Here is a 16,507-nt window from a genome sequence, read left to right on the forward strand (position 1 = left end):
AGCAAACAAAAATAATCTAAGAACAATTGATAAACTTCACTTATATCGGCAAATGACACACAATATGGGATTTTAAGGAACCTAAAAAAACAAAGAACAGGAAAAATAGTAGAGCTGGAAAAAGAGGAAGCCAAAGTTCAGTTAAACCAGATAAAAAGTATGGTTATTGCAGCAACTCCAAAATATGCCACAAAATATTGATGCAGCATACATTGCATAGAAGCAAACCTGTGTAAGTGAACCTTCAGGAGCAGATAAACCATAAAATTTTAGTAACATGTCACAATAAACACTGCGATGCTTGAACTTGGTTGACACATGAAGTTGCTCAAATCGACCACAAACAATTTCCACCTGATTCACACTGATAATCCTGGCTGCAGCCTGACCAATAGATACAGTTACCAGAAACTGCACCATATTCTGCATATCTTTTGCAGATCGTATCATCAACTCCTCCTCAGGCTGGTGACTAAGTAACTTATTAAGAGCCTGCCATTCTTCTTTCAGCTGTCGCTCTTCGGAAGCATCATCCAAAGAATTTTCTTCTGTATCACGCCTACATAAACATGGAACTACGGTAAATATTCATGCATATAGAAAATATATGGGAAAGCAGATTCACCAAGACCAAGAAATGTTGCTGAAATTGAATCCATACTAGCAAAAACACAAAAACAATCCCAAGAATTAAGAATGAGTACAAATCATGAAATTGCCACATACCATTTAAATGAAAACCAGCTATTTTTCTTGATCTTCCTTTCTTCAGCTGCTACCTTTGATTTCACAGATTCAACCTTGGCATGAGCTAGTAGCCTATAGATACCAAGCAAAATTGACACACAGATACAATCTCTTTTCATTTATATATGAACACATATTGATGGAAGAAGACAAAAATAGTACCCCAGAAAAAAAGGATATGACACATCCAAAATAGTAGATAAAAAAAATAAAATACACCAAAAACAATTTGGAAAAATCCAATTAACATGAACTACTCTTATGACTTCTTGGAAGAGCTGTTAAAAAAACACTTTTATAAGATAGGGCGATTCTTTTTTACTACCCCAGGGTAACGTCATTTAACAATTTTATCAAGAAAAATAAAGGAGAATAAAGAAGATCAAGTCCTTCAATAAAAAAAGGAAATACAATGAAACAATTAACATGAAAGAGAATTCTTCTCTCCCCTCTACACAAATAGTCATAAGTTATAGTATTGACCATGACATCCTTCAGAAAAAACACAATCATCTTCAACAAGTACCAGCACAATGAGAACCAAAAGTGTTACACAGACCTCCATAGAAGAATCACTTTTGAATCAAGATCCTTCTCTATTTCTCTGATTTCTGTGTGGTTGACATGTGGTGACTGTTGAAGAGAAGCCACATACAACTGAATATATCGACGGCGACGCTGACAAAGATGCTGAATTTGATCCCATGACAAACGGTAACTGATTCAATACAGAAATCATAAAGTTAGCCTCAAATCCAAGAATGAACAGGAATACAAATTTCAATAAAAGGTAGATGACATATTTTAACAAAACAACAATTCAAACTACCACATCTTCTGCTGCTGGAGTGCAGCATGTGCAGCATACTGCCACCACAAAGAAGGAGCTTTCGAGATGGGAACTGCAGGTCGTATATGAGAAACTTCCATATATGTCTTGTATCTTGAAACAGCTTCCAAAAGTTTAATCCAATCATGATACTGAGCCTGTATTTCAGGATGGAACAAGTAAACAACAGTACTTTGACAAACATGAGGATAAAGGATGAGATCAAGAAATGGGAGTCAGAAAGCAATATTGTTAGATCATACTGCACTTATACCCTATCTGATTCTTGTTATTATCATTTTCTTATATGATTCATTAATATAAATTTATGTACAGGATATCTAAGCAAATAAGTTGGAGATACCCTCCCTTCATCCACTTTATATATCTCTTCATTTCATATATTCAACACTTCAAATAAAACTTCTTTGATTTCCTCTTTTATCAGAAAGAAAAATATAATACGAAGGAAGTGATAATGAAAAAAGATAAAGAAACAAAGCGATACCTAATGATGAAGCCACAATTAGGCTATAATATGATCTGAATTTAATTTCATTTAGAGGTTATTTAACCTTAATTTATATGTTTTCCTAGTTAAATAAACAATATTTATAATTTCAAATTACGTTTATGAATAGTTGAAGTTATTTACTGTAGCTTATTCTTGAATTAAATTTAATTAAAGCTTGAAAAAGTCAACAGAAACAAGAACTAGAAGTTGAGAACAGAGATTTGGACATAAAAACGCCTAGAGTGGTCGTTGCAGTGCTCAAAAGATGAAAAAAATCATATTATCACTAACCTATAGGCATCAAAAGGCATCAAAACACCCAAGGTGGGCATCTTGACACCCAAACACTTTTCTGATCTCACCGCATGCATGTCAAAACACCCAGAATGGTGTTTTGGGGCTCAAAACTTGCGGAATTTGCTTTCATCAGATTTCCAAGCGTAAAAATGTCAATGTTAACGTTTTAATACCTACCATGACTTCAAAATATAAAAAAATAGATGTCAAAAGGACAGATATTGAAATATGGCTCATTTTTGTTTTACTTTCAATTGTGACATTTTATATTTTTCATTTTCTTTCACTTTTCTTTTCTCTCTCAGAAATTTGAATGACTTCTTTGTATCCTATACTCGACTAGATCTCTATGAGATTTTCTTTTTCATTTCTTATTGTGTTCGTGTTTATCATTATAAATATGTGTAACTAACTTCCTTAGATTATGATAGGATTAATTTTCGTTTAATTCTTCGGTATTAATGTTTGCATTCTTACCTGTCTTCTTATCTTGCAATTAAATAAATTTTTTTGTTCTTAATGCCTTTTCTGGTTTAGCTAACTAGAAAATAATTTCAAACTTGATTTCATAATTTAAAAATTAGTTGTTTAGTCAGATCTAAGTAAGTATAATTTGCCACAATTGTTGAAATGTTGAGGAATTCGCTGAATGATTGTGAAATTTTTTTAAGTTCTTGAACATTAATGCATGTGTTAGTCATTTACCTAAGGAATTAGGGAACTTTAATTGATAACAGAACAGTTTTCATCCAAAGAATTAGAGTTGATTCAGAACTAGAGACCTTAACCTCTATTATATGTTTAGAAGTTAGATAAGATAACTTTCAGTACAAGAAAGGCAAATAAAAGGAATTTCAATCCTTATCACTTTTATTCTTTGTATATTCCATGTTGTTTGTCTTTATGTGCAATTAAACATAAACTCAGAGAGTTTATGTTTATTTTCTAATTTTATAGTATACAAAACATGTCACAACTCACATTGCTATTATGAATGCTCAAATAATAGTTCAATGAATTGGTAGTTGGCTACAATTCTCGTGAAAATTATATTGATTATACGCAGTTAAATAGTTGGTGTACTGGCCAAATTTGTTTGTTCAAGCTGGCAAAACAATACATTTGTTGACAAAATAAAAAATTTCAAAGATATGTAAATGCAGGCAGAGGAAGAAAATAAGGAAATAAAAGAATCACCCAAAACTATTTTCCAATTCTCTGCTCGTCCAAGAAGGAACCCCTTCAAACAACCATTTTGGAAAAAAGAAAAAAAAAAGACAAGTACATTGTTTCGTAATAGTTGCAAGCTAGGCTAGGCATTTCTGTTCAACGATCCCCACATCAAACTTTAGATAACTGCATAACTCTGGATATGCCACTGCTAAGACTTCCCATTACACAAGACTGCACAACACAGGGAAAGAGAAAAAAAAAAGACTCCAAAGACATAAGGCATACATGCACTGACAGAGATAAGGTGAATAATATTCACCATAATAGCTAAATCAGAAGAACTGAAGTTTGCAAAAATAATATCCAGAGATGACAGAATGCTTTCATGGCATGTAAAGGAAGAGAAAGTCAAAGATGAATTTGTAGATGTGGAGATAAAGGTTAAGGGACAGGAGTGGAAGATATAATGAGAATTGAGTAGAAAGGTTGGGAAGGAGGCAGCAGAGACTGTATTATCTGTTCTTCCTTTATTTCTCATTTTTCTTTTTTAATTACGGTTGCTAGCAACTGAACCAGAGACAGTGTTGTCAAATGGCCGTTATGGCGGCGCCATGGCGGTATGGCGTGGCAGAATGACGTGGCGGCGCCATGGCGGCCGTTACGAGCATGGCGGTAACGGCTGGCCATGGCGGAAATCGTGATAAATGGCGTTTTTTTAAAAAAAAATTGGATTTTCTGCACTTTTGGGCCAGATCCGACCAGATCCGACTCGACCCAGCTCAGAATCCAACTGCCTAAATCCAGGTTTTTTCTCTCTCTTCTCCTTACGATCTCACTCTCCCTCTCTTTGCAATCGCACTCTCTGCGATCTCACTCTCCACTCTGCTCATCTCTTTGAGCTCCCTCCATCTCTCTCTCTCTCTCTGCGACTGCTTTCTCTGAGATCTCGTTGCTGAGATCTCATTTTCTTGGGCTCTTTATGTTTCTGTTTGGGTGCATTTCGGTCTGTATTTTCGGCGACTGCAGCTGCATCTCCGGCGACTGCACCATCTCTGGTGACTCCAACCTCCATCTCCGGCGACTCCATTTTTCTGGTAGCTATTTTTTTTCATTTTTTCTCTCAGTTTTTTCTTTATTTCCCCCATTTAAATTTTACCCTTTCCATCTTTCAATTTTTACCTCTCCCACATTTCTATTTTTCTCTGTTTTTTCTCTGTTTTTTCTCAAAAAAAAAATCTATTTATTTCAGCTACTCTTAACATGGCTCAACATGAGTCTTCATCAAATTGTTCAAGAACTTCTAATCGTTCTGACCCGGGATGGAAATATGCTCATTCAGTGAAAGATGGAGATACAAACAACATTGTATGTAATTTTTGTGGAAAAGTTATGAGTGCGGGAATCACTAGAGTGAAACAACATTTAATTGGAAAGAAGGGTAACGTGAAAGCTTGTCTCAAGTGTCCGGAAGAAGTTAGAAAAGAGATTGAGACATATCAAAAGGAAAAAAAGAATCAAAATAATTTTGAGATGCCAAATGTGAGAAGCTTTGAAGGTATAAGCTATGATGTAAGTGAGGATGAAGAGGATACCCAAACCCGTAGCGTTGCCATTGGAAATCAGAAAGGGCCAATGGACTTGTTTTGTAGAAAGCCTGAAAGTGCAATTGAGAAAAGAAAAAAGAAAAAATTGAGACAAACAAATATAAGAGAACAATGTGACAAAGAAGCCAAGGCAAGGGTCCATCAATACATAGCTCGATTTTGGTATCAAGCTGGCCTTTCCTTTAACCTCATTAAAATGAAGAGCTTTCAAGAAATGCTTATAGTTGTTGGTGCTTTCGGTCCAAATTTACCAGCTCCAAGTTATCATGATATTCGAATTCCACTTCTAAAGAAAGAGCTAGAATATTCCGATTCCCTCATGAAAGATCATAAAGAGCAATGGAGCAAACATGGTTGTTCCATAATGTCAGATGCATGGACCGATCGAAAGCAAAGATGCTTGATTAATTTTTTGGTCAACTCTCCTACTGGTACTATGTTTGTGAGGTCTATTGATGGATCTAATTTTGTGAAGACCGGTGAAAAATTATTTGAGATGCTTGATGCTCTTGTGGAAGAGATTGGAGAAGATAAAGTTGTGCAAGTGATAACGGATAATGGAAGCAATTATGTCTTGGCTGGTAAGATGTTAGAAGCGAAAAGACCACATCTTTATTGGACTCCTTGTGCAGCTCATTGCATAGATCTTATGCTTGAAGATATTGGAAAGCTTCCTTTGATAAAGAAGACAATTCAAAGGGGAATATCGGTTGTTGGCTTTATCTACAGTCATTCAAGTACCTTGAGTTTGTTGAGAAATTTTACAAACAAGAGGGAATTGGTAAGACATGCAGTTACTCGATTTGCAACTTCTTTTCTATCATTAGAAAGACTTCACCAAGAAAAAGCAAATCTTATAAAGATGTTTACTTCTGAGGAATGGTGTAAAAACAAGTTATCAAAGGAAGCTAAAGGGAAGCAAGCAACAAAAATTCTATTAAATCCTGTATTTTGGAATAATGTGGTGTATACTTTGAAAATCATGGCTCCTCTTGTCCGGGTGTTATGTTTGGTTGATGGAGAAAGAAGACCAGCTATGGGGTATATTTATGAAGCAATGGAGAAAAGTAAAGAAGCTATCATGAAGTCATTCAAAAATAATGAAAGTAAATACAAAGATATGTTTGTAATCATTGATAACAGATGGACTTGTCAGCTTCACCGTCCATTACATGCAACTGGTCACATTTTAAACCCAGAATTTTACTATGACAACCCTCAAATTGAATTTGATTTGGAAGTTACAAATGGGTCGTATGATTGTATCAAGAGGTTGGTGCCAAGTCGGGATGTGCAACAAAGTATACTACTTGAATTACCAATTTACAAGAGCGGTGGTGGTCTCTTTGGGTCCGACTTTGCAAAATCACAAAGAAAAAGCATTGCTCCCGGTAATTCATCAAATTCTTCAATATTTTAATTTTAAGGTTATACTTCATCTTCAGAGTTATAATTTGTCTTTTATTTTATAGCTCAATGGTGGAGAATGTATGGACATTCAGCTCCACATTTGCAGCAACTAGCTATCAAAATTTTGAGCTTGACATGTAGTGCATCCGGATGTGAACGCAACTGGAGTGTTTTTTAGCAAGTAATTTTTTATCTCTCGAGCCTACTATTTTCTTTTATAAATTAGAGAGAAACTGATTAATATTCTTATAATTAAACTCACATTGCAGATTCATTCAAAGAAGAGAAATAGGCTTGATCACAAAAAATTACATGACTTGGTTTATGTGAAATACAACCAACAACTCAAAGAACGTTACAATCTTAAAGATGTAATTGATCCAATTACACTCAATGATATTGATGAGTGTAATGAGTGGTTGGTTGGAGAAATGGATGATGATGCTCTAGATGAGGATGCTGGAAATGACTTAGTTTTTTATGGTGACAACACTTTAAATTGGGCAACTGTTTATGAAGCTTCTGGAATTAGAGAGCCTACAACATATACTAGGCGTCATTCTAAGAAAAGAAAGAATCCATCAAGTGGTATCACTATCAAAGCTGCAAAAGTTTCCAAGATTAAGGCATGTTCAACAACAAAAAGAAAAGAGAAAATGGTTCTTGAAGATGATGATGAAGAATTAGAAGATGAAGAAATGTCGGAAGAAACAGAAGATGAATTAGAATTTAATCTTCCACAATCTGAAGGAGAAGAAGAGGAGGGATATGCCTTAGTGGATGAGAAAGAGGATGATTATGTTGGAGTTGAAGAAAAAGACTAAATTGATAATCTTTATTTTTATTGTTAACTTGACATTTGATAATTACATATTTTGTATTTAATTATACTTTATATTGAAGGTTATGTTACATATATTTTTAGTTAATTATTTTCTATTATTTTCTGTGACCTATAGTATTTTTTTATATATTTTATTACATCCGCCATAAATCTGTCATAACCCGCCATGGCGGCCGCCATAACTTTATGGCAGTTTTTTGAGTTTCCGCCATGAACCGCCATCCGCCATTAATAACATTGACCAGAGAGCAGTTGACTTATTTTCAGTAGCAAATTAATAATGGAGCACGTATTTTTCCAGTTTCCCGATAAAAAAACATAAAACATGTCCTCTTATGATGCACAGATACAGGTACAGGTATTGGATATAATAACAGTAAACTATAGTGTATATATCAAAAATTAAGATATGGGATCCCGCATTTCTTAAAAATTAAGATGAGTACGGTGAGGTACAACAGAACATACATATCAAAAACTATGCATAAAATATCAAAAGAACGCATAAAATCACCATTAACACACAAATTGTTAGAATTTCAGTTCTTTGGAAAACAAGAAAATGAAAGAAAACTTTCTGATAAAGAAACCTGAGAGTGTTTTGGTGAGAAGATGATGAACTACATTCAAGTGATTTACATATCTGAACTTATAATATAGTAATCAGCTGCTAGGACACTATGAGAAAGAGCTAAGCTAATTACTCATTATAAGAATAACTAATTGCTAACAAAAGAAAAACAAATGCAGCCAGCAACACAGACTACCTAACACAAGTGCATAATAGACATGGATCCAATCATACCAAACATGAATTTTAGAAAATAGTTGAAACCCCAACATGACTAAGGAGGAAAACTGAAGGAAAAAAAATTTGGCTTTTTGTCATTACAGACACAACAGAAGACCAACATTTGTCAAATTCTAATGCTATCCTATTCCAACCTTTATTGTACAAAGATTCAAAATAAAATTCATAGGATATCCAGAATAATTTGATACAAGTAAGCTGAATATTTAATACACGCAAGGCAAATGCAATAAAGCATCCAGGCTTTTAGTGTTTTTTATTTTACAAGATTACTATTTAGCACTAAAATCAGAAGGGATTATAGGAAAAATATCAAATAATTAAAATAAATAAATACCTCCGTAAGAGTAAGAGAGATATCACTGAGCACAAGAGAAACTTTCTCAAACGGAATTTCTGGATTAACTCTTTCTTGGTCTCCAAGACGATGATACTGTAGGACTGCATTGATAGGATATACCAAGTATGCACGGTTCATAGCCCATTTAGATACCAACTTATGATCATCTTTAGGCTCATTAATGCCATCTTCAAATATCTACCACAAAACAAAAAAGTGAAACAAAAAGCAAAAGTCATATGCTATACCAATAAAAGAATGCCACCCACAGTCATATGTATATGTAACTAAGAAAGAGAAGATGGAAATTATTAAATTAGAATAAACCTCAATCCATTCCTTTGGACTGATATCCTCCCATCTCTTATCAATCTCCCAAGGAAGCTGGTCAGAATCGTGATACAGAGCTAGTCTCTCAAGTTGCACTGACTGTAATGAGAACAAAGTATTTGTCAGACCAAAATAATCAGCAGCACTCGCTGTACACATACAAAAGTCCACTTGACTTGTAAGCTAATCATTTAATTAAATTAGAAGTGGTGGCAAAAGAACTAAACTAAACCAAGCAACGGCTTTGTTAATATCTCTACCAGTATTCTGCATTGTTCCACGCACTGAAATCATATCATAAACACCACAATAAACCCAGCCAAGAAACTGCCCACAAATCTACCATATTCCAGGCTCATTAACAATAGAGTAAAAGATTTTCCATTTTTCCTGGAATTATGAATACCACCTGCCTTGGTATCATTACCATGTGCAGGTGGTCCACCAAATTTTGTCTATCAATTCAAACTTAGTATTGAATACAGTTCATAAAATTATATGAGCAAGGAATTGCTCACCTTCCTTAACCTATCCAAAGCACCACTTGTATCAAAAGTTTCATTTCCATGCTCATCCATTGTAACCGCAGCAAGCTTAGCCAAAGTCACACCTGAAGAAAATGGATGGCCTGGATTACTGCAAACAACTCTTATTAGCATAAGCAGGTGGAAATAAAGCTAAATGGAAATATCATAAATTTACAAAGAAAAAATTAAAATGGTACTTGCAATACAACCTGACTGAATCTTCATATCTGATATGCACATTGCTGATAGATATCTTGAGGTTTCCAATAATCGTAGAAATTAGAGAACTTAGCCATGAATTTCCAGAAGACGACTGTAAGATAATAAGACAACAGTCACATTATATCAACTCTTCATGTGACTAGAGAAAGGGTGAAATGTGCTAATAGTTAATAGTAACACTTCTGTTAGGATATATAATGACAGTGAATAAGGACAGTCATTAGTTAATAGTTAGTTGTAGTAATCAGTTGAATAAGGACAGTCATTAACCATTAGGTAGTTGCACTAGTTAGTTGGTTAGGACAGATTGGCTATATTGGCTATAAACAGGAGAAATCAAATTGGGTGTGTGTGGAGTAAAATTCATAGTTTGTAAAAGTAAAAGGAGAGATTGTTTCTAATGGAAAAACCCTTGGGGAGAATTTTATTCTACATTTTCTGTTCTGTTCTTCAATAAAACTCTCTTTCTTTAATTCTCCTTCTATATTTCGCATTTTATTTTCTCTGGGTTCCTAACTGTTAAGAAACTTGGGCCTAATTCACTTCTAAAAGCTAGCTTATATGAGGAGAATTACACAAGCCTTATAAAGAGTATTTTAACTTTATTTCTAGCTAATGTGAGACATTTTAACACATTTCCCTTACACCCAGAACTAGACATCTAGTACATGAAGTTTACAAGACTAAACATCTACAAGTGGCCCAACATAATTGGACATTTGTGGGCAGCCCAAAATTCAAATTAAATATACTAAGGCTCTTATATCATATTAAGAAACTTAGGTATAACTCACTTCAAAAAACTAGTTCATTGAAGGAGGACTACACAAGTCTTTATAAAGAGTATTCTGACTTTATTTCTACCTATTGTGGGACATTTAAACACTAAAAATTGATCCAACCTACAGGATCTGATTTGATGAAGCAATGGAACCCAGGGTTGAGACTTTGGATTTGTTGGACTCCAAAGTGTCACAGATTCAAAGTAAGTTGGCAGCATTGGCTGGGATTAGGCAGTTCATGATTCAGAAGGGGAAGGCATAGCAATGGATTTTGAGTGGATGATTTGAGAAATGGACTTGGCAATTGTTGTTGAAGAAGAGTTGAGAATTATATGGGATGGGGGCTTACAACCTCAAACCCAAATGACTGGGTCTCGATACCACAGTGCGGGGAGTATTGTTTCATTTCAGATTCCCAAACCAGTAACCTCTCCTAGTTCAACTCAAGAACAAGAATTGTCAAGGTCATACAAGACAACTTTGGGCTCATCCGGCCATTTAAATAAACGTATACAAAGAGAAAGAGGGGCAACATCTCAATCAACATCAAGGTCCAATTTTGCTTACACAGTTACCTCAAGAAACAAAGGAGTAAGACAATTACCTTATTAGGAGTATGTTAGAAGAAGGGAGGAAGGGAGATGTTTTAACTTTTAAGTGTGGCCAACCATTCAGTCCTATGCACAAATGCCAATAAAAGAGTATGTGGGTGGGTCCCTATCCTAGCAGAAGAGAATGGAAAAAATACCAAGTTTCAAGGACAAGATGTGGGATCAAGAGCTAACCAACAAGACCTTTTATACAATGCAACTTCCCATTTTCCACCTTGCGGACAAGGTGAGATTTTACAAAGTGAGGTATTGTTAGTATGTATAATGCGAGTGAATAAGGGCAGTAATTACTTAATAGTTAATTGTACTAATCAGTTGAATAAGGACAATTATTAGTCATTAGTTAGTTGCACTAGTTAGTTACAACAGATTGGATATAAATAGGAGAAATCAGATCGGGCAAGTGTGCAGAGTGTGAAATTGATAGTTTGTAAAAGTGAGAGGAGAGATCTTTTCTGAAGGGAAAAAGCTTGGGGAGAATTTTATTCTTCATTCTTTGTTCTGTTCTTCAATAAAACTCTGTTTCTTTAATTCTTCTTCTCTATTTCACATTTTATTTGCTCTGGGTTCCTACCAACTTTCAGTATTCTCTAAATTTTCTCAATCTAATCAAACAATATACATAGTAAGTCTAAATTTGGATCCATTTCACTATCCACACAATGAACATGACTGGAATTTTCATTAACTAATTCTGAGAAGCTCTCTAGTTTTTTTCTCACAACTCACATCTTAACAAATCTAACTTGTTGACATAATTGCATCACAGAAGTGAAAATATAGGAACCATCAAAGCCTCAAAGTAAAATAATTAATTACACAAAAGAAACCAAAAAATGAATCACAATTTAGCAGCGCATCTGCTTGTTTATCCTTCCAATTCTAGTGGGAAACATACTTTTCATCTACTAGTATACATGATTGAAAATCAGATTCCAAATATAGCCTTACACAAAAGCAGAGCGTGATAATCAATCGCAAAATAACTTAACTGTAAAAATAAGATTTATGTATTAACATTTTCGTTACAACAAAAAAAAAAAAAGACATGTTCATTAGGATTTATTTCAATATAATGGATAATGGGCACCATATACAGATATCTGGACAGATATGACCTTACACATTTCATGTGAACTCCTTGCATTACATAACTTGGTAACAAAATGAGTGATTGAACACATAAGTAAATGAATTTAAGACCAATATCCAGATTACGAAGTCATACACTTCCCAATTTAGACTTAGATAATGCATCAAGTGTGGCCGACTCTGCTTCCTGCATGAAGACAAATTAAAAAGGGATTAGAAGTCAAAAAGAATATTACCAAAAAGACAATTTGAAAAATAAAGTGAACAGACTATGGAGCTGTTAAACAATTTCCTGTACACATAACGAATTGGTTTAGTTTAATTGAAGGCTGATTCTGACTTTTATCTGTTTTAAATATTTAAACAAATGATAACACCATGAAATGAAAAATTAATTAAATGCTAGTCTCAAAAACACAGAAAATTTATATAAAAAAAAAAAGCCACCCAATTCTGCACGAATACCAGCCAACCCTCAAAATCAAATGTCTGCAGCCAGGAAAAAACAACAGAACAAAACAAACTTCTACAGTTCATCCCTTGTTAACCATTTTAGATTTCCTTCTTTTGAACCTCTCTTTTTAACAAAAATGCATTAATAAAAAAAGAAAGATAAAACAAAATATTGTGAATTACACCTAACTTTCTTCTGGACTCAGGTTTACAAAACATATGCAAATACCTCCAGCATCTCCACTATTTTTTAATTCATAGAAAAAAAGGGTAATTTACCCAAGAAAAAAACGTTAAGAAGAAAGAAGGCAAAGTACATCTGACAGAGTATGAACCCAGCTGGTTAGGACAAAAAAACAAGTGTCCCAAAAATATTAGAAAGCAGTCTACCATTTTTATTATGAAAAAAGTGTCCCAAAGATGTACTGGTTTTGCTTGTCCATAAAAAAAGTTCCCTTGTAAAAACCACAAGTAGAGCATCATGAGAAACCAAAAACACCATTTTATTATGTGAAAAAACTTGAGGTCACATACAAACCCTGCAAAATATAGGCATTCTTCTCAAACAAACTACACTGGAGAACTGCATAGCCATTACATCTTAAAATCATAAACATATTATTCCTGCAAAGTCTTAAGTTTCCAGTATTATATTAGCCAACAATCTCTCATGTAGTTGATATTCTTCAAAGGGTAAATGTGTATCAAAAGAAATTCACAAAGTGGTATTATGTTCAGAGAGGGGTGGAAAATCCTAAATAAGAGAATCATTTATTTAAAGAATATGACTTCAACATACTTGTATTTATACTATTTGGTACTCAGAACTTATAAATATTTTCATCTCCAGTACATTGGTAATAAATTCCCATATCACCATCGTAATTTCAAAGATAAAAAGGGTGCTTTGTTTCCAGAGAATTCACAAACCCCGAAGGCAATTATTTACTCAACAGTAAGGAAAACATCGTTCACATACAAAAAAAAAACATATAAAAAGGAATATGCATGACAATAATACAAATAAAAAAATAAATATAAATAACACAATCAACCAAGAAATAACAAACATGCAAAGACTTTAAAATAAATAAATAAGATAATGTCACTAAAGCTGCATAGAATCTGACCTCAATCTGCTGGAGCTTGGCTTGGAAAAGTTTTTCCCTATCCTCCTCCTGCAACAAAACAAGCTCCAATTAGCAAAAGACACAAACATGTGTTAATTAAACCAAAAACAGAATACTGTTGCACCTTTATAGTCCGACTATCAGGAGCTGGATGAGCAAGAACAAAAACACGATCGATCAAAACAATCACAGGTTCTTTCCCCAAACTTTTCCAAGGAACCTACATTATGTCAGTGACAGAGAAAAAAATAAAATGAAAAAACCATTTCAAAGCACAGGGATGAATTCAAGAGGTGAAAAAGTAAAAAGGAGAGTATTGTAAACCAGAAAGCGTTGACAAAAATAAAACAAAGTGCATTGAAATTTTGAAACCTTACATGCATGAGCATATGTCATGTGTTTACTTTTTTATACAAGCCTAAACACACATGTTAGTATGTACATATGTGTCTAATCATATAACTTTAGAAGTATAAAACACAAAGATGCATGAATGTATGTGTATGACTAACAAAACCAAGGTAAATGACCCAAAAGTTGGCAGCAGACAACCAGTAATGGTAAATGACTAAATGCTACCTTCAATGTAATGGTGCCAACAAAGCCAGCTTTGACAGTAACTGGGAGTTTTAGCGCATTTAGTGCCTCTGCCTTCAATTTCAAATCCTTGAGGACAACATCACCTGCAGATATCAAGTCTTGGTTGGAATAAAAACAAGCAAGACACCTCAATGGATTATAGAAAACCATTTTATAGTGAACTGAAACTTTACAAGCATTGTACACAAGACACAATTTCAACCCAACAATGTATTTTGTAAGAACATGATCTGATAAAAAAGATTAACAGGTGCACAATTGACAATACTTTCATACAAAAGCACATAAATAATAAAATGTATAGGTATGAAAATATGAAGTATATAAAACTACATCTAGAATATGCCTGGTGCATGCTTGCACCATAAAAAATAAATAAGCAAGTCTATCAGATTGCATTTCAAAGGAAAAATGTTCATGAAACTAATGACCTCAAAAATTGAAAAAAATAAATAAATAACATTTGGAAAAAACAAGCCGATCCCACAAAATACAAGGACAAAATATCTAAGGAGTAAGGACTCTACAGGGATGCTCCAATCAAACATACCACAAGCAGTCCAGTTGAAAGAGTATACTCAATCCTCCTTTGTACTCACAAACAACAAAACCTCTAAAATAGTTTATTTAAGAGGAAAAATAAAGAATTCCAAGCAATGCCAAAACCAATGTTATCTAAAAAAACATGCTTCATAACTGTCAATCTACCTCACAATGCAATAAGTTTTAACAGGTTTAAGCACTTCGAAAAAAAATCAGAATATATATTAGTCCACAATTTAATTTCAAATTGACAACTTATAAAGAAATTTAAGAAAATTGATAAGGAAGAGCCTCATCCATACAAAGTATAGAATGCATAAATGTGAAAAAAGAAACTGAGAGTGAAGTGTAAGAAAATGGCAGAATACAAACCCTTCCAGACACTTATTCTCAACGCCTCCGTGGAGAGTCCATGTACATATTCACCCAAATATCTTCGAAGCAAATGCAGAACCTGTCAACAAAGCAACATCTCATTGTTTAAAGGCATCAAATATGGCAAGAATTAGGAATGCAGCAGTGCTTTGCGCAGAAAGAAGCATAGTCTGTAATGTTTTGTTCACAAATCATGCAAACCAGAGCATCGCAATTACAAGATTCAAGCAATAAAACGTAACATACACACGCACGCACACACAGCAAATTCAAATCCGACTCCAAGATTCTTGCACAGAAGAAAAACAGGTAGCAGAAAGAAACATCGCGAACACACACACACACCAAATTCAAATCCAACTCCATTTTCTTGCGCAGAAGAAAGAAGTGCAGCAAAAAGAAGCATCACATACACACACACACATACATAGAAAATTCAAATTAAACTCCAAAATTCTTGCACCGAAGAAAGACAACTAGCAAAAAGTAACATAGCGCACGCGCACAGAAAATCCAAATTCAAATCAAGATTATTGCACAAAAGAGAGACGAACAGCAAAAAGAACATCGCAAACACAAACACACGCACCGCAAATTAAAATTGAAGTTCAAAATTCTTGCAGAAAAGAGTGACAAGAAAAATGAAATATCGGTGATGAATAGAAAATTAAAATTGCAGTTAAAGATTCTTGCAGAAAAGAGTAAGGAGGGAAAATCTCACGTGAGCTTCGAACATGGTGATGAATCGGAGGTGCGATCAATCCAGAAAATGCAAAGGATGCATGATGATGAAGAAATTAGCGATTGGAAAAATGCAGAGAGAATAATAAATTAGGGCTTGATCTTGAAAGTGGCGTCCCTGAGATGCGGACGGTTAAATGGAAGAAATGAAATGAAATGAAATGAAATGAAGGGAATGAAAAATTTTGGTCTGAAAGCTTCGCTATATACTTATATAGGTCCCGGTCACTCCAAGTTTACGAGTGGGACATGTCATGACGCCAGAACCTGGTACTCGCACCGGCTTTGCGGTCCACTTAAAATTTCACTAAAATTGTCTTTTTCTTCTTTCTTTTATCTTTTTTTTAATTTTTTATAATAAAAATGTTTTTTTAATATTTAAAATTTCTCTTGGAAGTTATTTTTCATTTGGTTGGATTTACATTATTTCAAGAATTACGATGAAAATAATTTAAACTAAATAAATTTTTAGTACCTTTTATACAGTATTTTTTTTTTATTTTGCATTGACTAATGTAAATTTTAAAATGTC

The 16,507-nt window shown here is 34.0% G+C and overlaps 1 protein-coding gene across 5 annotated transcripts in view; it reads right to left on the reverse strand.

Moving 5' to 3' along the window:
* LOC113846496 overlaps positions 1–16,135 on the reverse strand; it is a 51,226-nt gene extending 35,091 nt beyond the window's left edge. For 4 of the 5 annotated variants that reach the window (XM_027474846.1, XM_027474845.1, XM_027474843.1 and 1 more), the window contains exons 1-14: positions 15,956–16,135; positions 15,232–15,313; positions 14,296–14,399; positions 13,841–13,936; positions 13,717–13,764; positions 12,270–12,320; positions 9,636–9,739; positions 9,418–9,535; positions 8,897–8,998; positions 8,567–8,767; positions 1,577–1,734; positions 1,307–1,465; positions 727–819; positions 229–559 (exon numbers count right to left, since the gene is read on the reverse strand). In XM_027474846.1, the coding sequence (XP_027330647.1) occupies positions 229–559; positions 727–819; positions 1,307–1,465; positions 1,577–1,734; positions 8,567–8,767; positions 8,897–8,998; positions 9,418–9,535; positions 9,636–9,739; positions 12,270–12,320; positions 13,717–13,764; positions 13,841–13,936; positions 14,296–14,399; positions 15,232–15,313; positions 15,956–15,970 (1,662 nt within the window). In that variant the 5' untranslated portion in view covers positions 15,971–16,135. Of the gene's footprint in view, positions 1–228; positions 560–726; positions 820–1,306; positions 1,466–1,576; positions 1,735–8,566; positions 8,768–8,896; positions 9,049–9,401; positions 9,536–9,635; positions 9,740–12,269; positions 12,321–13,716; positions 13,765–13,840; positions 13,937–14,295; positions 14,400–15,231; positions 15,314–15,955 lie in introns of all 5 variants that reach the window. The other variant, XM_027474844.1, reaches the window with a different exon arrangement.
* Between the last annotated feature and the right edge of the window lie 372 nt (positions 16,136–16,507).

The sequence above is a fragment of the Abrus precatorius genome, unplaced genomic scaffold (assembly GCF_003935025.1).
Source record: "Abrus precatorius isolate BTA unplaced genomic scaffold, Abrus_2018 Scaffold8, whole genome shotgun sequence".
In the NCBI taxonomy this organism is placed as follows: domain Eukaryota; kingdom Viridiplantae; phylum Streptophyta; class Magnoliopsida; order Fabales; family Fabaceae; genus Abrus; species Abrus precatorius.